Raw genomic sequence first — 22,781 nt, forward strand, 5'->3', positions numbered from 1 at the left:
TCAATTTTATACCTATTAAACTTATTTTATTACAAATTGCTAACCATATTAAAATAAATCTTTATTATTAATATTAGGCAGTTTTGGTGTGAACGGTGGTTATGGTGGTATCGGAAACGGGGCCGGAGGAGATCTTGGTAGAGGCTTTAACGGCGGAATCGGCGGTGGTGCTACTGTTACCACTATAAATAGAGCTGTTCCAGTGTCTGTTCCACAGCCCTACCCAGTAACTGTTAACAGGTCAGTCCCTGTTCCAGTGCCACAACCTTATGAAGTTCCTGTACCCAGACCCGTTCAAGTAGGTTAAACGACAAATTTTATTAACTTTAACTACATGTAAGTCATTTTTCTTATAGTTTAACTGTTAAATGGTTTTTGTTTTATTGTATTAGGTACCTATCCCCGTTGCTCAACGTGTTGAAGTTCCTAGACCATATCCAGTTGTAGTAAATCGTCCAGTACCTGTTGCTGTTCCTACACCGGTACGTGTACCAGTTCCACAACCTATCAGTGTTCCAGTACCCCAACCTTACCCAGTTACAATCCCACAACCTATTCCAGTTAGAGTACCTCAAACCATCGTAGTTCCAGTTGCTCAACCTATTTTTGTTGGAAGTGGTAATGGTGAAATTGGTGGAGGATTTGAACAAGGTATCGGACAAGGAATTGATAGTGGATCTTTGGGAAATAAATTTGGAAGATATAGTCTTCTAGGAAGACACGGGGATGGCATAGAAAGTCATGGTATTTCCTTAGGCAACGGCTATGGAAGAGTTTCGTCTAATGTTATTGGAAAATCAATTTCTTTTGGATCTGGAGGACATAGTGGTGGTGCTACCAGTTATTCTAGTATTTCTCGTGGATATTCGAAATATTAGAAAAGTAAAGCATCAGAAAATTTAAAATAAAAATACTAAAAGGTGTTGATATTTGACTAATGTGATAAAATATTTTTATTGTAGTTTTATTTATATATTGTACTACCAAAGATATGTATATAAATATGTAAAATGTTTAACATACTTGCATTTATTTTATCAGATATCACTTACCCATAAGTTAAATTTAATTTAAACATATATATATATAAGCGGGGATCCTACAGCTTCTGCCGCTTCCCGCATTTCGATCGCCATCTTTTTCTATCTCTCCAGGTGTCTTCATCAATGGCTCTATCTCTCATGGTTTCCATAACACCTTGTATCCAAGACTTGGCTGGTCTTCCTCGTTTCCTTCTATTACTTGGATTGTATTCCATAGCTCTTTTTGGCCATCTGTTGTCGTCCATCCTCTGTACGTGTCCATACCATATTAACTGTCTAGTTTCTATTCTTTCAGAAGTTGTATGTACTCTATCTGTTTTTCTTCTAATTTCAGAATTAGGTATACGTTCTACTCTTGATATACGGCAAGCTCTTCTTAGGTAGTCCATTTCAACCGTGTCAACTTTTTTCTTTCCTTTTACTGTCATTTGCCAACATTCTGCTCCATATGTAAGAATGGGCTCAACAAAACTACCAAATTTAATTTAAACAAAACTACCAAAAAAACTGTTACTTGTAGAAAAACAGAAGAGTATTGGAATCAATACATTTCTAGAAAAATCAAGCTGTTTGACAGATACAGTATGACGCTCAGGATATAGATCGGTGATAGAAGTTGGCAGAGGCCTATTTGTCAAAAAATGGACGATAGAAGGCTAAGAGGAATAAAATGAAATGGTCTGCTACTTTTTGTTTAGATACTTCTACTACTATTTGCCAACTTCGGCAGGCAGTTTTTTGACCGAGCTTGGACATCTTGTGATAGAAGCGCAAAATATTTCTATAGCGCAGACTCTACATGTCTGGGCGATTCCCAGGTCACTGTACTAGGTCTCAGGTTTTCCTACTAGGTATATCTGTACATTTTTACTACTAATGTTCAGAGAGCATCCTCATTCGCAGGGGCCGCGCAACAGGGAAACTGACAATAATTCCAAAGTTAACAAATATTATTATTATTATATCCTTAGCACTTAAACTTTAAATTTTAACCAAAGAGCATACCACACCAGAAAGCTGTACAATATAAACTACTTTGGTCGAGCAGTGACAGTCGAACAGTAACGGTCGAACGGTAACAAGATGCGTTACGGTTTCGAATCCGTAGCTGGAATGTTTGTATTCAATAAAAAATAATATATTCTTATGTTCACTGACAAGACAATATCTGTAAAGCCAATGAAACCAAACTTGTACAGTAACATTTACAAAACCATGTAAGAGATTTATGCAAAAAAGGTGTCGCTAGATCATGATGTAGATACGGTACTCATATAGCCTTATAAATAGCATTCTATACTACAATTTTCAAATCAATATACTTACCAAATTAATATAAATCACGGAATTGCAAATAAATATAAATAAGCTCCCTGTCAAAAATATTACTAAAGTTTCTAAGAAACAATAAACTATAAATTAACTACTTATTAATATTATAATAATATTTCGCATATAATCAACCACAATATAGAACCACAAGCCATTTTTAATATTCATGTTTAATATTTTTCCAAATCACATGGATAATCTAATATAATAAATAAAAAGTGTTCAAAAAATCTACTTTCCTTAAATCACAAGGATATATAGGTACCTACTATGGGAATAGAACATATCGTCGGATCCCTGCGAAAAGTCACTAACTGACATTTTACTGTTTTCGAGATCCAATAATTTGAAGTAATAATTTAAATTTATAAATTAACCGTTGACAAAATATTTTCCATATTTATTGTTTCTAGTGACGCTGCAATAAGTGAATAACGAGTGTTATGTATAATTCGAGAGTATGTAATTATTAATACGTCTGATTTTTTGCAAAAAAAAAGCAGTTAGTGATTTTTTCCAAATACTAAATAGAGCGCATATGCTAGTAATGATTTATTAAAAATAAAGACAATATTATTATTATATTTATTATAGTTATAACAAGTTAAAATGAGTTGTTATTCTGAGAAGGCTTCTTCATCATCGTCTTCTTCATCAACGGCTAGTTCCTCTGTTAAATCCGGTACATTCGCTGTTGGTAAGAAAGCATACCAGGCATAAAATTCCTAAGGTATTACTTCTTTCTTGCAAAGTTGTAACAAATCCTTTTTTTTTTTTTTAATGAACTGATCGGAATAGGGTGCTGACATGCTTTTTCGTTAAGATAGAGTTGATGAACTTTTTCACTTAGATTGAATTTAACGAAAGGTCCAGTGTACCCATATCTAAACTTTATAACTCGTGGACAAGCTTTTTCAAAACGTAAACATTTGATTTGAATCCATTTACCTGTGTCATCATTTTCATCTTTTAAACGATTTTTTATTAAGAGTTTAGCAAGATCTTTCAAATCCAACATATCGAAAAAATGAAGCTGTTTGATTTAATATGGATTGGCGAAGTTTCTCTTTCATTTGGATCTTGCTATGTTCATGATATTAATCAAATCCATAACAGAAGTTACAGTGGTGTGTTTTTTTTTGACTCGAAGGCTCTGTGCATACTGTCCACCTCCATAAAGGAATGTCCAGATTTCAAAAATTTATGCTCAATGACATCCAGGTGGGAATTTGTGCATGCAAACAAACGGTATCCCTTAGTGTTAAAGAGCGTACCGCACTTTACCCTATTATAGTAGCAAGCATTCGAATATTTTTATTGCATGCAGCAAGATCATAAATTACGATATTAATAACAATTGAATGCAGCTGACGTTAGTTCTATACAGAGCATAAGGTACTTACCGAAAAACTTTATTGAGTATCTAACGGTAATAACCCAGGTAATAATGCAGTTGGTTGATCGTTTTTTACCAGATGATTGGGCTCATTTTCGGATTCCTGTAATATAGTAATCATTTATACAACCATTTAAAGTCCATCTAATTTACTTACCGTTGCACGTCATTATCATTGACAGAGATCGAAGTTGATATAGTTGCCAAAGTATAAAAAATCCTGAATCCATTTTAAATCGAATAGGTCATATAATTATTGCAAAAGTGAATTATACAACAAAACAAATTAATATTTAATGCAAATAAATAGAAACCAAACAAGAGTTAAAAAATATTCTTGTTAAAAACAATGTTAAAAACAAAAACAAAAGAGCTGAAAACAGAAATGAAGGAAGAAAATAAGGAGGTCAGAAGATATATAAATGAAGTTAAAGAAGAGATAAAACTAAATAATGAAGAAATAAAAATCATAAAGCTGGAAATAGAAACGGTGAAGGAAGAATGGACAAAAGAGAAAGAAGAACTGAAAAGAGAAAACGAACTAACCAAAACCGATAACAAAAAGATAACGGAAGAATTAAATGATCTAAAACACTCATTGGAAAGATTAGACAAAGAAAAAAGAAAGAAGAATATAATCATTAGTGGAGCAATAATAGACTCTGAAGACCCAAAAACATTGAAAGAAGGAATGACTACTATGTGAGAAAATCATCTTGAAGTCAAAACATGCTTAATTGAACTAGAAAGCGAAGAAGAAAAAACAACAATCTTAAGAAACAAATACAAACTTAAGAATGTGAAGACCAAAAAAATATGAATTACAGTGGATCTCACAAAAGGAGAGAGAGAGAAAATGAAAGCTTTAAGAGATAAAGCCAGAGAAATGAGGGAAAATGGAAAAATAGTCAAAATAGGATACAATAAAATCACAGTAGATGGCAAGGAATGGAGATGGTGCTACAAAGAAGAAAAAGTAGTTCAAAAAACTACCAGAGCAACATAAAAAGAACCAAGGAGAGGTCAAGCAACGAATAGAGAAATAAGAATTACAAAATAAACCGGACAATGATGATAAATGTTTAGTTTTAAGTAGTAATAGGAATAGGATTAGAAATGTAAATGATAAGTATGCCATTAGAAATATGACTTGTGATAGGAATATGGGTATTAGGCTTACTAACAGTAGTGATAATATTATAGTTAGGGGGAATATCAAAAATGGGCATAGCATTAGTAGTGAAGGTAGGGAAAAATTAAATATTAGCATTAGAAATAAAAACGGTAATAAAATAAATAACGGATATAATGTTAATACAAAAACCAGGGAGCATGAAATCAACGTTAACACCAATAATGGAGAAGAAGAATACAGTAATAAGGAAATACATCTTAACAAGACAAATCATATAGGAATAGCGACATGGAATGTGACATCTCTGACCGGCAAGGAAATAGAAGCTACAGAAGAAATGGAAAAAATGAACGTACAAATAATGGGAATAACTGAGACAAAAAAGATAAGGAAAGGACACATCAATATAAATGAGAAATATAGTCTATATTATTCCGGAGTACCACAGGGTCACAGAGCAAAAGAAGGAGTCGGTATAATAGTTAATAAAAGAATAGAATCAAGAATAACAAACTACGAAGCAGTATCATCTAGAATAATCACAGCCCAAATAGATCTAAAAGACAAGATAGGAATAATACAAATATACGGACCAACAGAAGGTAATGAAGAAGAGATAATGATAGAATTCTACAACGAATTCCAAAACGCATTAGACAAATTAAGAGAGACAAGAGAAAAAATAGTAATCTTAGGCGATTAGAATTCAAGAGTAGGTAAGGATATTAACAGGGGATTAGGATGCATTGGACAATATGGGGAAGAAACATTAAATAGAAATGGAATTAAAATGCTGGAATTCTGCCAAACCAATGACCTGATAATAGGAAACACATTCAGTGAACAAACCATTAACGACAAATATACATTTGTGGCTGAAGAGAGAAATGCGAAAAGCTTAATCGACTATATAGTCTATACGAAAGACCTAGAACAAAATATAAAAAACATCTTAACGGAAAAGGAACCCGAACTGTCTACACAACACAGGATGGTCACTGCAAAACTGGAGGATGAGAAAATGAAGGAAGTGGAAAGAAAAGAGTACAAGAAAGTAAATGTAAACAAACTAAAGATAAAAAGTGTGCGAGAATTTTACACGGAGGAAACTAACAAAAGACTGAGACAAATAGAGCGCCAAAAAGAAACATGTACAATGGAAGAAAGATGGAATACATACAGTGAAGTATTAAAGATAACAGCAACTAAAGTGTGTGGAATCAAAAAATATAATAAACAGTTAAAAAGGACAAGGTGGTGAAATAAAGAAGTGAAGACAGAAATAAAAAAGAAGAAAATAGCATGGAAAAAATTTGGAAAAAAACAAAAACATGGAAAGAATTTGGAGAAGAACTTCAGGAAGAATATATAACAAATAATAGAAACTTTTGGACGACAATACGACACATAAGGCAGGGAAAACGAAAGGAAATAAACGCAGTAAGAGATACTTTAAACCAAATACAAATAAGCCCAGAACAAATAGCTAGGGTATGGAAAGAATATTATGAGAAAAAATTTGATACCGAAGTGACAAAGGAAGACAATATAATCAATGAAGGCGAAGAAAACACAGAGCCAGAGCAAATAAGAAGAAGAGAAGTAATAGAAGGATTATCAAAATAAAAATAGGCAAGGCAGGTGGAGATGATGAAATTGAACCGGAAAAGGTAAAATACATGGGAGAAGAAGGAATAAACTGGCTATGGAAAATATATAAAGAGGCGTGGGAAAAACAAACAATCCCTAAAGACTGGCAGAACAATATCATCGTGTCAATATACAAAAAAAGAGAACATGTAAACTGCGACAACTATAGGGCAATATGTCTGTCATCGGTGTGCTTTAAAATATATACGAAAATAATAGAGAAGAGACTGAGACAAAAAGTAGAAATGGTATTGGGAGAAGAACAAATAGCATTTAGACCGGGAAGACAGACAAATGACAACATATATATATCATTAGAAACCTAATAGAAAGAAGCATAGATACGGGAAAAAAACTAGTATTAGCATTCATAGACCTAAGAGCAGCATTTGACACGATAGAAAGACATATTATAGGGAAATGCTTGAGGAAAATTATCGTACCTAATGCATTGATAAAAATTATAGAAAGTACTTACAAAGAGGTAAAAGGAATGGTACAAATAACAGGGGAAAGATCGGAAGCATTTAATTGGAAGAGAGGTATTAAACAAGGAGCCCCATTCATTACTATTATGAATAGCCCTTTGCTATTCATAATAGTAATGAACGAATTGATAAGAAACACTAGAGTCAGAACTAATCAACTACAGACAATAATAGGTTACCGCAGATTACAACCGGTAACAATAGAGTCCTTAATGTATGCAGACGACATAGTACTAATAGCAGATTCCGAGAATAAAATGCAGAAACTAATGGATATATGGGTAGAACAAATAGAAGAACTTAAAATGGAGATAAACGAGGAAAAAAGTAAGATAATGATAATCAGCGGCAAAGGAGATAAGGAAGATAATCAAATAAAGATAAAATGTAAAAACTCAGAATTGGAAATAGTAACAACTTACGAATACCTGGGAAGTACTAATGATGGAAAAATAGACTGGGAAATAACAAATAGAGCAAAGAAATCAAACAAGTTATATTATGCGTTAGCCCCAATAATGGGAAAAAGAGAACTTGCACGAGAAACAAGAATAAAAATATATAACACAATAGTGATACCGACTGTGCTCTATGCAAGTGAAAACTGGACAATTCTGGAAAAACATAAGAGCAGGATAAACGCAATGGAGATGAGACATCTAAGAAGGATAGTTGGAAAGACAAAATGGGATAGATTAAGCAACGAAACTATTAGGAGAATGGCCAACCAGGAACCGATAATGAACAAAATAGCAAAGAGACAAATGAACTGGTATGGGCATCTGATGAGGATTCAATCCAATAGAATAACAAGAAAAATTTATGAAGCAAAAAACATCGGAAAAAGAAAAAGAGGCAGACCAAGAAAAAAATGGATACAGCAAGTAGTAGAGGCGGAAAAACTTAAATAAAAATCACTCGAGGAATTGAAAATAATGGCAGGAAACAGAAAAGAATGCAAGAGGTGGGTAAATGGAAATTAAAATAGCTAGCCCAAATCCGAAACCCTGTTAGGGTAAAAGGAACTGCAGAAAGAAAGAAAGAAAGTTAAAAACAATTTGAGCCGCTTGTATGCGTCGTATAAAGAGGTAAAATGGAATACTTAAACAAGAACAACACCTTTTTCATTACTTATTAACATTATAGTCAACACAGCAACTGTCAAATAATAAGTGTTACCAATTTATGCCAAAATATCACCTTCGTTCGATTACAGTTACAGTGTGTTCCGAACAAAAAATGTTCTTTATAAAGACGCTTTATAATGCATTTATACAAATTAAATAAAACATAGTATTGTGTATTTCTTTAAGTTAACATTAATAGAATTCTTCAAATATTATTTCTACGCCTATATAATAAAATCTGTCTAGTGGCTGTAATGCCAGTTTACTCGGTAAAGTGATTCTAAAAAAGAACACACCTACCGCCTAAATATTTCGTGTTGGTATCATGTGACCTCACGGGCTATGACGCATATGACGTGCAACGGTAAGTAAATTAGATGAAGTATATACATACAGTCCATCTAATTTACTTACCGTTGCACGTCATATCATTGACAGAGATCGAAGTTGACATAGCCAAAGTATAAAAAAATCCTGAATTCATTTTAAATCAAATAGGTCACATATTTATTGCACAAGAGCTACCATCTCTTTACAACGCCTATTTAAATTCTTACGTGACATTTTTGAAATAAAACACACTAATTTTTTTCTAAAAAAGAACAGATTTTATTAAATAGGTAAAAATATAAAACACGAGGTATTCACTTTAAAATTCAAAATAATAAAGTACAAAAAGTGTCAACACCGCAACTGTCAAATAAGTGTTACCAATTTATGCCAAAATATCACCTTCGTTCGATTACAGTTACAGTGTGTTCCGAACGAATGTTCTTCATAAAAACGTTTTATAATGCATTTATACAATTTAAATGAAACATATTATTGTGTATTTCTTTAAGTTAACATTAATAGAAATCTGAAAAAATTATTTCTACGCGTATATAATAAAATATATCTAGTGGCTGTAATGCCAGTGAAGTCGACAAAGTGATTCGAAAAAGAACACACCTACCGCCTAATTATTTCGTGTTGACCAGTGTAATGCCAGTGAAGTCGACAAAGTGATTCGAAAAAGAACACACCTACCGCATAATTATTTCGTGTTGGTATCATGTGACCTCACGGGCTATGATGCGGATGACGTGCAACGGTAAGTAAATTAGAGAAAGTATATACGACGTTAAAGTGTTGTTTTAAAAAAAGTGAGGTTAAATTGTGTACTTACCTACTTGGTTTAAAGCTAGTTTTAAAAGCTTTTTTCCTCTCGACTCCATACTGACAGTATTTATATAAAACGACGTTCTACAATAGTAATAATATAACTAAACAATAAGTCTAAACATTAAAAAATAACAACACTTGTATTTGAAAGAACTTAATACAAACTTAGACGGCCGGGCACTGCGTAACTGTCTAGGTAATCTCGTTTTGTAGATAACACTATTGTGGCAAAAGTCACTAATTGCCGTTAGTGATTTTTTAACATATAATATTCCCTCTGTAACACATTGATCTTATTGGAAAAAGTCGTTAACTCCGTTAGTGAATTTTATATTTTTGTTGCATGTCATATTAATGATTAATACCTACCAATTTTAAATTATGTACTGTTCCGTTCAGTTTTATTGTTAGTGACTTCTACAGATGAACAAACTGCCAAAGTAGACCACTAGATGTAGTTAAGTAAATTTCACACAAAATGTCAGTTATAAGTGACTTTTCGCAGGGATACGACAATATTATCATAGTATAATAACAACGTATTCTCACTGTACAGCGGTACCCTTGATCTTTTTAGTCAAAATTTAGTGACCTTGACACCATATTATTTGGACGAAAACAGTGGACTGGCACTGCACATATGAACGCGACAGAGCCGACTTTGATTTATGTTGAAAATTTATTTAACGAAATTGATACCAATTTCAATTTCAACCAACTTCAAAACTATTTTCTTGTTACTCTTTCATTCTTCGAGAGATTAAAAAAAAACATAAAACTGTTTCGTTCACTGCGTTCTATTTATGATTTTGTTTTCTAACGTTTCACAACTATTTGTTACAGAACTGTCATTGTAATAGACTATTTTAACTTGTTATTTCAATATAAACGATTAAATAATGTGTTATTGATGTTTCCCAATAATCATTTTATTATTTTTTTTCTTTTAGTTTTATTTTCATGTTTTTGAGTATTGAAATTTCTGTTATTGAATTTCAATATTTGAGTGGACTTTGTTCAAAAAGGTGACTAAAAGTTATGTTACAAAATTGAGAAACATAATATGTTTTAATAATATTCGGCTGTACTGCTAATGTATCACAATTCTTTTGAAAGAGAATATCAAGTATACCTACTTATAAAGTCAACAGAATCACCAGTAGGCATTTGTAGATAACCAAATGTGCCATCGGTTCTATTTTTATATAGGGTAGACTGGGTACGGTTGTAACAATTTTCCTTTAGTGCTTTATAGCACACCTATTATAGCTGTAAGCTACGATTAACGTCTTTGATGTAAAGTAATATTCATTAGGCTTTAAATTAATGTGAAAACCAATAGTTCAAGTAAAATAGTTTGGAGGGAATATGTCATTTAAATAAGTGTGTGCTATTGTTACAACCGACCCCATACCAGGGGCGGTTGTAACACGAATAGGGAACAGTTGTAAGTTTAGGGGGTTTTAAACAAATTATGTGTTCCTATATTTAATCAGACTCATCACAGTTGTGGTATATATAATACCTACTTCCATCAGTACAGGCCACGTGCGACCATTGTTTGCAGTTACCTTGGCACTGAATGTCTCCAGATCAACTCGCTGAATAGGTCTCTAAGTAAATAAGACAATAGTATTCTTCTTCTGATGATGATTCTGATTGTATATTAATCTTCATTTTCTTTGCTTTTCCTTTCCCTTTATTTTTGATTACCTTTTCAGTAGATGATTCGAGTACTTTTTCTATGTTTGTCTATTTTTCAATCGTTTCTGGCATTTGATGGTCAATGAATGTTTCCTTTTTGGGAAACTCATTCTCTTCCTCATTCAATAACGAAGGTGATAGTGATTCGTCATCAGGTGCAAGTCTAATGTTATGCTGATTAGAAATGCCCACCTCTTCAGTAGTATTTTAATTAGGCCTGTCTGTCGCGAACGATGGCGCAAAATCAATTTCTTGCAACAAATCGAGGTTGACTGGGAGGATCCCTGTCTTTCGAAACCCGGCCTGGATATTCACCTGAGTGAGAGCAAGTGACATTGCGATAGTTATAATACCCAGTATGTTGTAAATAGTCATGACTTTTCCTGGATGATTTCCCATCCAAGCATCACAGGCAGTATTAATGGCTTTTTTGAAAGGCCCATAAACGGATCTATCTAATGGCTGTAGCTTGTGAGAGCAGTGGGACGGAAATGACAGTAATACTATCCCATTATCTTTGCAAAAATCTAAGGAGTTGATATGTATATGGGACGAATGATTGTCTAGCATCATTAATATCTTATTCGTATGTTTTTGAAAATGTTTAAGAAATATAATGAATGACTCTTCTTGCATCCACCCTGATGGATTACCGACACCAATTGATCCCACTAGTCCGTCTCCAATGAAATGCTCTTGCTATCTAATTCGAGGAAACACGAACATAGGTGGAATGGCGTTGCCTAATGCGTTAGCTGCAAATGCTAGTGGGACCAAAGTGCCTCGTTCAGTAGAAGTAATTGTCTTACCTGCCTTGTGCCACGTCTTGCAATAACTCTGTCAGGCTTCTGTACTATAGTAACGCCGGTTTCGTCAACATTATATATATATATATGTATATATATATATATATATATATCATCATCATCATCATGTGCAGCTTTATCAACCGTTTCCAATTACGGTGCAGCCTCCCTTATTTCAATGTTATTTTATGTTCTTATTATTATTCGACGATGTCTTAGTTATAAGTTGTTCTAATAATTTGCGCTCATTTGCGCCCATATTTTTCTATCTTGTGCTATTCGAGACCACGTTGTTCCTGTTAATTTTCTAATATCATAATCCCATCTGAGATTTGGGCGCCCCTTTGGTCTCTTAGCGTTCCTGGGATACCACATAGTTGTTCTAGTGGTCCATCTGTTATCTGTTCTTCTTGCCATATGTCCTGCCCATTGCCATTTCAGGGATTTTATTCTTTGGATTACATCAGTCACCTGGGTTTGCCTCCGTATCCATTCAATTCTTTTACGATCCCTCTTTGTTATCCCTAGCATACATCTTTCCATTGCTCTTTGAGTTACTTGGAGTTTCGACGTTATTTCTCTCTTTAATATCCAAGTTTCACATCCATATGTCAAGACGGGTAATATGCATTGATCAAATACTCTCTTCTTGAGGTATAGTGGCATTTTGGACTTGAAGACTATGGAATTTCGTCCGAATGCTGACCACGCTTGTTTTATTCGTCTGTTGATTTCCGGAAGTAGTGATCCCGATTTATGTATGAGCTGTCCCAGGTATATGTATTCATCTACTACTTCTAGCGAGGTTTCATTAATTTTTATTTCCACGTTGGCGATCAGATCATTGCACATTATTTTAGTCTTTGCTAGGTTCATTTTTAGGCCTACCTCATTGCTGGCTGTATTAAGGTCATTAATTTGCAGTTGTAATTCTTCAGGACTTCTAGCAATTAGAATGATGTCATCAGCGAATCTAAGATGGTTTAGGTATTCTCCATCTATACATAGACCTTGGTTGTTCCAGTCTAATTTCCGGAAAATATTTTCTAAGGTTGCATTGAAGAGTTTAGGGGATATGGTGTCTCCTTGTCGGACTCCTTTCTGAGTGGGAAATTCTGGGGTATTTTCATATATGCTTACTCTAGCTGTGGCCTCTTTGTATATATTTGCTAGCGTTTCGACATATGGTTTATCTACTCCTTGGTCGACAAGAGCTTCTATGACTGCTCTTGGGTATACGGAGTCAAATGCTTTCTCGAAGTCTATGAATGCTAGCGCCAGTGGTAGATCATATTCTTTTGTTCTGCTCATTACTTCCCTTAATGTTTGAATATGATCCATTGTGCTGAAGCCACTTCTAAAGCCTGCTTGCTCTCGGGGTTGTGCAGCGTCAAGTGTGTTCTGTATTCTGTTGTTAATGATTTTGGTGAATACCTTGTATATCACAGGTAGCAAGCTGATCGGTCTATAATTTCTAATGTCTTCCTTGCTACCTTTCTTGTGAATAAGGATTATGTTGGCTGAATTCCACTTTTTTGGAATATGTCTCGATTTTAGGCAGTCTGTGTATATTTTTGCTAGGATTTTCCAAGTTGTTTGACCAGCAATCTTTAGAAGTTCGGCTGTAACACCGTCATTACCGGCTGCCTTGCCGTTCTTCATGCTCTTAAGAGCTGCCTCTACCTCATCCACGAGAACATCTGGTACATCTTCTTGAACCGCAATTTCTTCTTCGCCTATTTCTTGTGCTTCCGGAGCTTTATATAGACCCTCATAGAATTCGGTTACATATTTTATTATTTCATTCCTATTTGTGATCCTTTCGTTGTTGTTTCCCAATGCTATTATTTGCTTTCTACCGATTGCCAACTTCCTCTTGGTTTTCCTATAGTTTTTATGGTTTTCGATTGTATTTTGTACAAGTCGTTCATTGTAGGTTTTTATATCTTCTGCGATTTTTTTCCGTATTACTTTGCACAGTTCGGTATATTCAATTCTATTGATATTGGAGTTAATTTTCATTTCTCTTCGTTGTTTCAGGAGAGCTGTTGTTTCATCTGAAAGTTTTCTATTGCTGTTGTGTGCTTGTGATCCTCCAACTTCTTTGGCGCAATTTAAGATTGTTTCCATTAAGTGTGTGCTATTCGTTGGGTCTTGTAATTTTTCTTGAATTAAATTTTGATAGCGTTCCGAGTTGTTGCTTAGGTTAGTGATATTTACCCCTGCAGTTGGTTTCTGGAGTAATTTTATTCTTTCTAGTTTAGTGTTTAGAACGACCCGAGATCTAATTAGTCTGTGATCGCTACCTGTTCGGAATTTGTTGAGCACACTTACATCCTTTATGGTTTTCAGCTTATTAGTTAGGATGAAATCTATTTCGTTCTTGGTAGTTGCATTGGGAGCTAACCATGTCCATTTCCTATTGAGGTTCTTCTTAAAATAGGTATTGGCGATTGAGAGGTTCTGGTAATGTGCGTATTGAACCAGTCTCTCTCCCCTTTCATTTCTTTCTCCAATGCCAAAGTTGCCGACACATTGTTCTTGATTTGATTGTTTACCCACTTTGGCATTAAAGTCCCCGACTAGATACTTAAATTGGCTTTTGTTCTTGTTAAGCACCTCAGTTATTTCATTGTAGAATTCCTCTATTTCCTCATTGGAGTGGGATATGGTTGGTGCATATACTTGCACAATTTGGATGGTGTATCTTCTGGATAGTCTTAGACTTAGACTAGCTACTCTGTCTGAGGTGCTTGCTATGTCGATTATCCTATCCTTCGATATATATATATATATATATATATATATATATATATATATATATATATATATATATATATATATATATATATATATCCTGAGGTTCAAAGTGATCGCAATCCATAACAGTCTGAAGATTATCATAAAACATATTGACATTATATCGGTTGAAACTTGTCGCCCGAGACAGGCTTGTGGCTTGAGCAGCGCGGAGAGATAGTTCGGAATTTCTCTTCATGAATGAGCGAAACCATTCTTCTTCAACCATTTTATTTTCCAGCCAAGTGGAAGGAGCGTTCAAATTATATTTTACGGTAAGTTCAAAGGCCAACTTTCTTACCTCTTTTTTGGAGAGACCAAAATGTATATCCGCACAACGAATGAGATACTTCGTTAATTGCCGCTCTTGGTCTTCGTTAAAAACTCTGTTATGAGCCACATATCCTTTTGTGTTGCTTGTATCTCAAAAGAGAAACATAATTAACGCCGTACTTATCTGCTGCTCTTTTTAAAGAAGCACCTAATTTAATTTAATTGTAAACATTCTTGTACAACAATATGTCGTTTTTACCTCTCGAGGTCTTTCTTATTCGTTGCTTAGGCATTTGTAATACAAAAATGGTGCCTATAAAATTACAGTAATGTTAAAATTACTGTTAAAACCGTCCTCATGAAAATCGTTACAACTGTTACAACCCCCCATTTTGATAATAAGACTGTCGCAAGCACGAAGTAGCATAACCTATACAAAAACATATAAACATCTCTAAACTGCGACGATTACATAGGCATATTTTAAAATACGTGATAATATTATTATTTAAGTTATAACAGAAAAAATTGTCAAACTACTTACTTTTGGTTGACAAAACACAATAGGTCTCACTGTAACTGTAATTACTGCGCGAAAGGTGATGCATCACTGAGAATCGTGTCGGGCCACGTTTTCTACGTATCCCCACCTTTGTGCCCCTGGCCTACCGTACACAGTTTCGATGATATTCGAGTTGTTACAACCGTATACAGTTATAACCGTACCCAGGCTCCCCTACCCTAAAATATGAATATACAGTAGTATCCGACAAATTAGTATCACTTTTTGAGTAGCTGTCTGGTATATTATTTTTAAATAATATATTAGGGCTGGGTAAACAAAATTTGTTACACAAAACATTTTTGTAATGTCCCGTGAAGTACATTAAGAAACATCCTGTTTAAACTTCTTCTTCTTCTTCTAATGGCGCTACAACCCTTTGTGAGTCTTGGCCTGCTTAACAATGTTCTTCCATTCTGCCCTGTCGGATACTTTCCTTCGCCACTGCCTGATGTTCATGGTTTTAAGATCCCTCTTTACGTCGTGTATCCATCTTTTACGGGGCCTTCCTATTGTTCTGTTTCCTTGGGGCTTCCATCTCTGGACTACTTTTACAGCTCGATTATCTGGCATTCTTTCTAGGTGACCAAGCCAGTTTAGTCTTTGTGATTTTACAAATCTGACAATATCTGCGCTTTGCATTAGTTCATCCAGCTCGTGGTTCATTTTAATTCTCCACGAACTATCGCTGCATTGGGTTGGTCCAAATATCTTCCTTAGTATTTTGCGCTCAAATATTCTCAGTTGATTTTCATCAGTGGTTGAGAGGGTCCACGTTTCACATCCATATGTGACCACTGGTCTAATTACTGTTTTGTATATTCTCAGCTTAGACTCACGATTCAGTAACTTAATTTTCATTAAGTCTTTGTATGCATAAAAGCACTTATTACCGCTAAGAATCCGTGCTTGTATTTCTTGACTGATGTTGTTGTTGTCATTTATTATTGAGCCTAGGTAGGGAAAAGTGGAGGCATATTTGTAGGTATGGTTGTCTACCTTCAGATTCTCATGTTCATTCGATTTTGTGCACTCCATATATTTTGTTTTGTTTTCATTTATATATAGACCAAACGTAGCAGCTTCTCGTTTCAGTTCTATGACTTTTTCGCTGAATACCCTTTTGTTGCGGCTTATTATGGCAACATCATTCGCATATGCGCATATTTGCATATATCTTGTATTAATACAGCCGTTTACATCCAGTTTTCTAACAACAGCTTCTAAAGTTAGATTAAAAAGTGTTGTTGATAAGGCATCCCCTTGTCTAACTCCATTTTCAATATCAAAGGCCTGCGTCATATCTCCATCTATTCTCACCATAGCTTTGGAACCCTCCAGAGTCATTCGTATAAGTTTAACCAACTTATTATTATATCCTGTTTAAACTGATCAATGAATTTTCTACCTCTTGCCTTTTTTCTAGACTGTAAAATTTAAACATTTATGAAATTAGCTAAATTTAACGAAGGACACAATCTATATGTAAGTACCATATAGTCTTCAATTGTCACATTATCGATACATTTCTTTTCTGTAGAAAGTAACCTCTGAATTTTTTATTTAAATAATGGTTTTCCTTCCATAATTTCATAATTGTACTTCATAACACAATTTTTTTGAGTTTTTCTTACAATCCTTGTTGATGTACATTAGACGTCTAACGGAATCGTACACAGTACAAAACATCACCAGTAGGCATTTTTAGATTACCAAATGTGCCACCGGTTCTATTTTCATATGCCCTAAAATATGAATATATAAAGTGTTGCCACTTTTTTAGAGTAAGAATTTTGTTTATGTTTTGATTTCTTACACAATTTGATCAAAATATAATATATACTAGCTGACCCGGCCACGCGTTGCTGTGGCTAAAGTTTTTGTTATATTACATTATAGTAAACAATCTAAGAGGAACAATAAGAGAACATCAGTCACGGAGTCCACTATGCTTTTTCACGCAGATGGTATTTGTAAAAAAATATGGTGATCTCCTTATTTGACTTTCTACTACTATAACCCTTTAGTACAATGAAATTATTTACGAACAAAGACGAAAATGTTGATGTTGGTATACAAATTCACTGGATTGAGATTTGAAGGGGAAGTACGTTGAACACAATTAATTAAAATGTTCTTACACTTGATATTAAGCAGAAATCAATAGGTAAAAAATAAAAATTTATCAGATTTATTATTTCCATTTAATTTTATAACAAATATAAGTATATTACAGTATAATACAGTAAATAACATGTGACGCTTAAACTCATGAATGAGGTAGGCAAGGCAGACAGTCTTAAACTTTTAAACATTAATATATATTTTTTTGAATTATAAATACTTTTAATTTCAATTTAATTTAACACCAATCGGTGCACAATGTTTTTGGTTAACCTGTCTTTAGCTAACACAAATAGATTCGACGGTTTCCCAACACGTGAACACGCAACATATAGTTGCCCATGAGAAAAACATGGATTTTCCAAATCTAAACCACAAATGGACATTGTTTGACCTTGAGATTTATTTATAGACATGGCGAAAGCTAAACGAATTATGGTAGAATCTGATGGTATCATCGGAATACGTGGCAGCAGGACCACTTTTCCTTTAAACTTCCCAGCCAAAATGGTTGCTTCAAGAATGTTTCCGGTGATCTTTTTGATGACCAAACGCGTACCGTTACATAATTGAGGTGGATTCAAATTACGGAGGAGAATAATAGGGGAACCAATCCTTAATCGAAGATTATGTGGTGGCATTCCAGGGATATCTAATGAATTTAAAAATTCAATCGGAAAATTTACACTTTCATTTTCATCAACAACAGTATCGATTGATTTAAAAAACATCAGATCACCTGGTAACAACTGTTGTATCTGGAAGTTAATTTCGTCAACATCAACGTTTTTGGCTGCCAAAATCGCCCGTTGACTAAGCCATTCATAATTCAAATAATTATTCTGTATATCCGGGAAAATACTCTGAATCAATTCATTTTTATCCTGAACAACAGTGCAAAAATTGTCTGGTAGTTTAATGCATTGCGTATTTGGTTGCAGTTCTATTTTACCGTTCCCAATATCTAGTAGTTGTTCGGAAAATATTTGTGCTGATGGATTATTTTGCAATTGTACTCGCATATTTATGGTCAATCGAAGTGTTTCAACACTTCGCCATAAGAATGATTGTTTCAAACATGCATTAATCTCATCCGTGAAAGTAGAGCGAGGTATAACCGGTAAGGTTTGCCGGAAGTCACCAGACAAAAGTAAGATAGCACCACCGAAAAGTTTATTATTGCTGTTTAAATCTTGCATAGTTCTGTTTAATGCTTCAAGTGAATATTTGTGTGCCATTGTGCACTCATCCCAAATTATTATAGAACTCTTCCGCAACACTGCAGCTATTCCACAATTCTTTTTGATGTTACACATTGCATCTGGTTTATTACGAACGTCCAATGGCAGCTTGAATGTTGAATGTGCTGTTCGCCCACCATCCAGTAAAGTAGCCGCAATGCCTGACGATGCTACTGCTAATACGATTTTTTGTTGCGACCGTATTTTGGCAAGAATCAACGATATTAAAAATGTCTTACCGGTTCCACCGGGTGCATCCAAGAAAAAAAAACCGCCTTGTTCAGCAGCAACAGCCAGCATAATCTGATCATAAATAATTTTTTGTTCTGGTGTCAGTAATGGTTCACTGTTCATGATAATTGTTGCTAAACTTCCATGGTCATATTGATTTTCTCGTTGTAAATCGGTATTGACTAAGTCGGTGGCTGGACGATTAGGTGATGGCATACCATAATGATTAAGTGGTAAATTTGAAATAAGAACACATAAATCCTCGATCAAGACCAATGCTTCATTGTACATCTCTGGTGTATAATCTATGTTTTGGCATTGATTTGTTTGTCTAATTCGGTGCAAGATGTCTTCTGTCATACAATTTTTATATTTTTCCCACAAAGTTTGTGCTTGCGAGGGATAACATGTCGTCAAAATAATTGCAAACAACTGACGAATGTTATTCGGTGTTGATGTCAACGCAGCATCAGCAAGCGTTAAGTCCCAATGGTTATCGTCTTCTAGCAATTGCAGTTCACGACATGCATCCTGGTATGTATTGAATACTCGACCATTAACTGTTCGTAAAAATTCAAAAGACGTTGGTCCGGGAACATTCACCAATAACAAACGTAAATAGAAGCACTCACGTTGCTTTGGATGTACCGTGTAAAGTCTCCCCAATGTCTTAGCTTTGAATATGCCTGTAATGGAAGGATGTTTAGATCAACGAAAAGATGTCTACCTCACCTTCATCGACTACAAGAAGGCATTTGACAATGTTAAACATGATATCATGATGGAACTACTACATAGGGCCAACAGATGCTTTTTAATTTATATGTTGAAAATATATTTGCGGAAGCATTAGAAGACACGGAATTAGGCATTAAGGTGAACGGCATACCAATTAGCAACCTACGCTATGCAGACGACACAGTGATTATAACTGATAAATTGGAAGATCAGCAGTTATTACTTGATAGGGTGAATAGCATAGGTAAAAAATATGGCCTCAAAATCAACATTTTGAAAACGAAATATATGGTCATTAGCAGAAACCCTCCAGAAAACCCGATAATATGCATAGGTGACGATCGCATAAAACGCGTGAAAACTTTTAAATACCTTGGCACCACAATCAATGACCAATCGGATCCACAACAAGAGATAAAAACCCGAATACAAATGGCAAGACAAGCTTTTGTGAAATTCAGACCGCTTCTATGTAATCAAAACCTACATTTCGAAATACGCTACAGAATGGTCAAGTGCTACATATGGTCCATCTTGCTTTATGGCATGGAAACGTGGACTTTGAAAAAAACATCTATCAACAAACTTGAAGCATTTGAAATGTGGTCATTAAGAAGAATGATGCGCATACCTTGGGTGGATAGAGTTCGAAACGATGACGTCCTTAAGAGAGCCGGCGTGGAAAGAGAACTCTTTAAATTAATTAAAAAACGCAAGATTGGTTACCTTGGGCACATATTGAGAGGAGCAAAATATGAAATACCTCAGTTAATCCTACAAGGGAAGATCGAAGGTAGGAGAGGAGCCGGCCGCAAACAATTATCCTGGTTAAGAAATATTAAAGAATGGACAGGAATACACAATACAGGCGAGCTGTGTCACGCCGCCAAGAACAGAATTCTAGTAATGAGATAGTCGCCTACGCACTTTGGTGTATGGCATGTTAAGAAGAAGAAGGAAGGATGTGGTTTTCCTTGTTTCCGTGGCTCCCATTTTTTACTGGATTTGTTCCATGTGAAATAACGTGGAACATCACCACACACCAATGTCTTCGCGAATTGGCCAAAAACATCAGGTTTTTGACACAATGTAAAAAATTCAGTTAGAGTCGTTTTCGGAGCTTCGAACGCTCTTTGGAGAACATTTTCTTTAGTGAAGTATACACGTTGACCGTTTTCAAGATGTATTGCCAGATGTTGGACAGCAGGATCTCTTTCGTGGATGGGAAAGCTGAGAATATGCCAAATAGCTTCATTGCTGCCAATGTATCTGCCCATTTGGTAACGTGCTATTTCGTCATTTTTATTTATGTTCTGTACTTCGAATATGGCCAAATCACTGCCTTTGTTTACATATTTACAAATATACTTAATTGATTTAACAGAACTGCAAAGCTCAACATTGATATGAGCTTTGTAAGTTTTTGAAAGTAGTGGTCAGTATGGTACCACCCACTGATTATCAAACTCAACTTGATTTGGAAAGTTCGGCAGTCGCATTGTAAATGTGTGGCCACCATTCTCAGTACTTCTGCGGCGATACATTGGATAACCATCAATATCCGTGATCGTGTCATTCGTATGCGGCTTTGGGAATTTTTTTTTACATTTTCCATTTTCCATGCACGGTGACGTCATGTTGAAAGCACCGCATGGCCCATGGATCATGTGTTTGGTGACAATATCAAATAATTCTTGATCAATTAATGGGTCTGGAATTTCGGCTGAAATTATTTGATCGATTTCTTCAGGACGGATTCTATCTTTAAGCCAAACCAAAATGTGGGCATGAGGCAAACCTCGCTTTTGCCACTCTATCGTATACAGCCAACAACGTGTGATACCAAAAATTGAATATTTAACAATAAAATCAATTAAGGATTTCAATTTTTGTTTAAACACACGTGCAGTTAAATCATGACGATGAATGGCTTGTTGTCCTGGCAATAGTAAAGTTTGTATCTCTTCCCAATTCGGATTACATGTGAATGTAATAAATAAATCCGGTCGGCCGTAATGACGTACGTAAGTCATCGCATCTTGTATGTATTCCTGCATGTTCCGTGGACTGCCGATGTAGCTTGAAGGTAAAATGAAAGCATTACCGATGTCATTGGGATTTAAATTTCCATCGATGTTTCCAGCAACAGCATCTCGTAAGTGAATATATTCTTCCGATCGTAGTTTTGCCTGGTTGAATCGAAGGAATCGCAAGCGTTCGCTTTCGACCTTAGCATACATATCAACAATGTATTGATGGAACAGCTGACGATATCGAAGGATATAATTGTCTTGATGTTGCCTAACCATTATTCGGTATGCGTAGTATTTCATTGAGCTAACTTTATTATTTCTGTAATCACCTAAAAAAATAAAAACTAAAATGCAATACGAAATTAAAATCTATACATACAGTAAGAAAGTAAATAGATAATTGTCAAATTTACCGGTATTTGGATCATAATGTTTGATATTAAGGTGATATTCATCTTGTCCTTGCCAAAATATCAATGGATATTGTAGTGCGTCATATGAACGGTGTAGATCCGAAATCGTACTGACAGTGTTGTCTCGCCGTGTAATTTTTATAGATCTTTTGTCAACTGGATCACCAACCATGATAACAGCAACCTCATCAACAGTTGGAGCGTTGAATCTACCAGCATGTTCACCTAATGGTACTTTGTCGGCTTTTATGACGATTTGATTTGATAATTGTCATTTTGCAGTCGTGGCGAAACTCTTTTGATCAATTGAATTAGTTGATTGTGATCTTCTAAAAAAATTTCCAACAATACCACAATTGCTCTTTCCTCTGCTTGTTCAATAAAATTATACAGGCACCGAGTCGTCACGCGCTCTTCACAATCGTCCATAAAATAAATTTGAAGAAATTTCGGATTGTTATCAGGCATTGGCATCAGTGATCCGATTTTATGGTACACCTGGCCTTGAATTTTGAATGTAGT

General features: G+C 34.8%; 4 protein-coding genes across 4 annotated transcripts in view; 1 reads left to right on the forward strand and 3 right to left on the reverse strand.

The window, feature by feature from the left end:
- The window catches only part of LOC140438824 (uncharacterized), a 113,001-nt gene extending 111,998 nt beyond the window's left edge, over window positions 1-1,003 (forward strand). Inside the window, exons 10-11 of the mRNA XM_072528468.1 lie at window positions 78-298; window positions 393-1,003. Coding sequence (XP_072384569.1) covers window positions 78-298; window positions 393-878 — 707 coding nt within the window. The 3' untranslated portion in view covers window positions 879-1,003. The remainder of the gene's footprint in view (window positions 1-77; window positions 299-392) is intronic.
- Window positions 1-9,853, reverse strand: part of LOC140439795 (facilitated trehalose transporter Tret1-like) — a 93,036-nt gene extending 83,183 nt beyond the window's left edge. Inside the window, exons 1-3 of the mRNA XM_072529935.1 lie at window positions 9,705-9,853; window positions 9,340-9,416; window positions 3,779-3,874 (exon numbers count right to left, since the gene is read on the reverse strand). The gene's annotated coding sequence lies outside the window, so the exon portion shown is untranslated. The remainder of the gene's footprint in view (window positions 1-3,778; window positions 3,875-9,339; window positions 9,417-9,704) is intronic.
- On the reverse strand, window positions 2,993-21,090 carry LOC140438825 (uncharacterized). Its single transcript, XM_072528469.1, has 4 exons — window positions 20,850-21,090; window positions 18,354-19,761; window positions 9,340-9,416; window positions 2,993-3,066 (listed from the first exon to the last, which is right to left on the reverse strand). Exons 1-4 carry the CDS (start codon window positions 21,088-21,090, stop codon window positions 2,993-2,995), a joined length of 1,800 nt encoding a protein of 599 aa, XP_072384570.1.
- A 159-nt stretch (window positions 21,091-21,249) lies between these two features.
- LOC140438826 (uncharacterized) lies at window positions 21,250-22,431 on the reverse strand. The gene is made up of 2 exons (XM_072528470.1): window positions 22,260-22,431; window positions 21,250-22,175 (listed from the first exon to the last, which is right to left on the reverse strand). Exons 1-2 carry the CDS (start codon window positions 22,429-22,431, stop codon window positions 21,250-21,252), a joined length of 1,098 nt encoding a protein of 365 aa, XP_072384571.1.
- Window positions 22,432-22,781: the final 350 nt, after the last annotated feature.

This window comes from Diabrotica undecimpunctata, chromosome 4, assembly GCF_040954645.1.
Source record: "Diabrotica undecimpunctata isolate CICGRU chromosome 4, icDiaUnde3, whole genome shotgun sequence".
Lineage (NCBI taxonomy): Eukaryota > Metazoa > Arthropoda > Insecta > Coleoptera > Chrysomelidae > Diabrotica > Diabrotica undecimpunctata.

What these genes read in the sequence shown, in the direction of transcription:
- LOC140438825 (XM_072528469.1), bottom strand. Translation starts at nt 21,090, where the DNA reads ATGGGCAGATACATTGGCAGCAATGAAGCTATTTGGCATATTCTCAGC. An exon ending in ATTAACTTCCAGATACAACA is followed by an intron (nt 9,417 to 18,353) that starts GTTGTTACCAGG and finishes TTACTATTGTAG; the next exon opens with AACGTCGTTTTATATAAATA. An exon ending in ACTAGCTTTAAACCAAGTAG is followed by an intron (nt 3,067 to 9,339) that starts GTAAGTACACAA and finishes TCTTACCAACAG; the next exon opens with CGAATGTACCGGATTTAACA.
- LOC140438826 (XM_072528470.1), bottom strand. Translation starts at nt 22,431, where the DNA reads ATGGTTGGTGATCCAGTTGACAAAAGATCTATAAAAATTACACGGCGA. An exon ending in ACATTATGATCCAAATACCG is followed by an intron (nt 22,176 to 22,259) that starts GTAAATTTGACA and finishes TTATTTTTTTAG; the next exon opens with GTGATTACAGAAATAATAAA.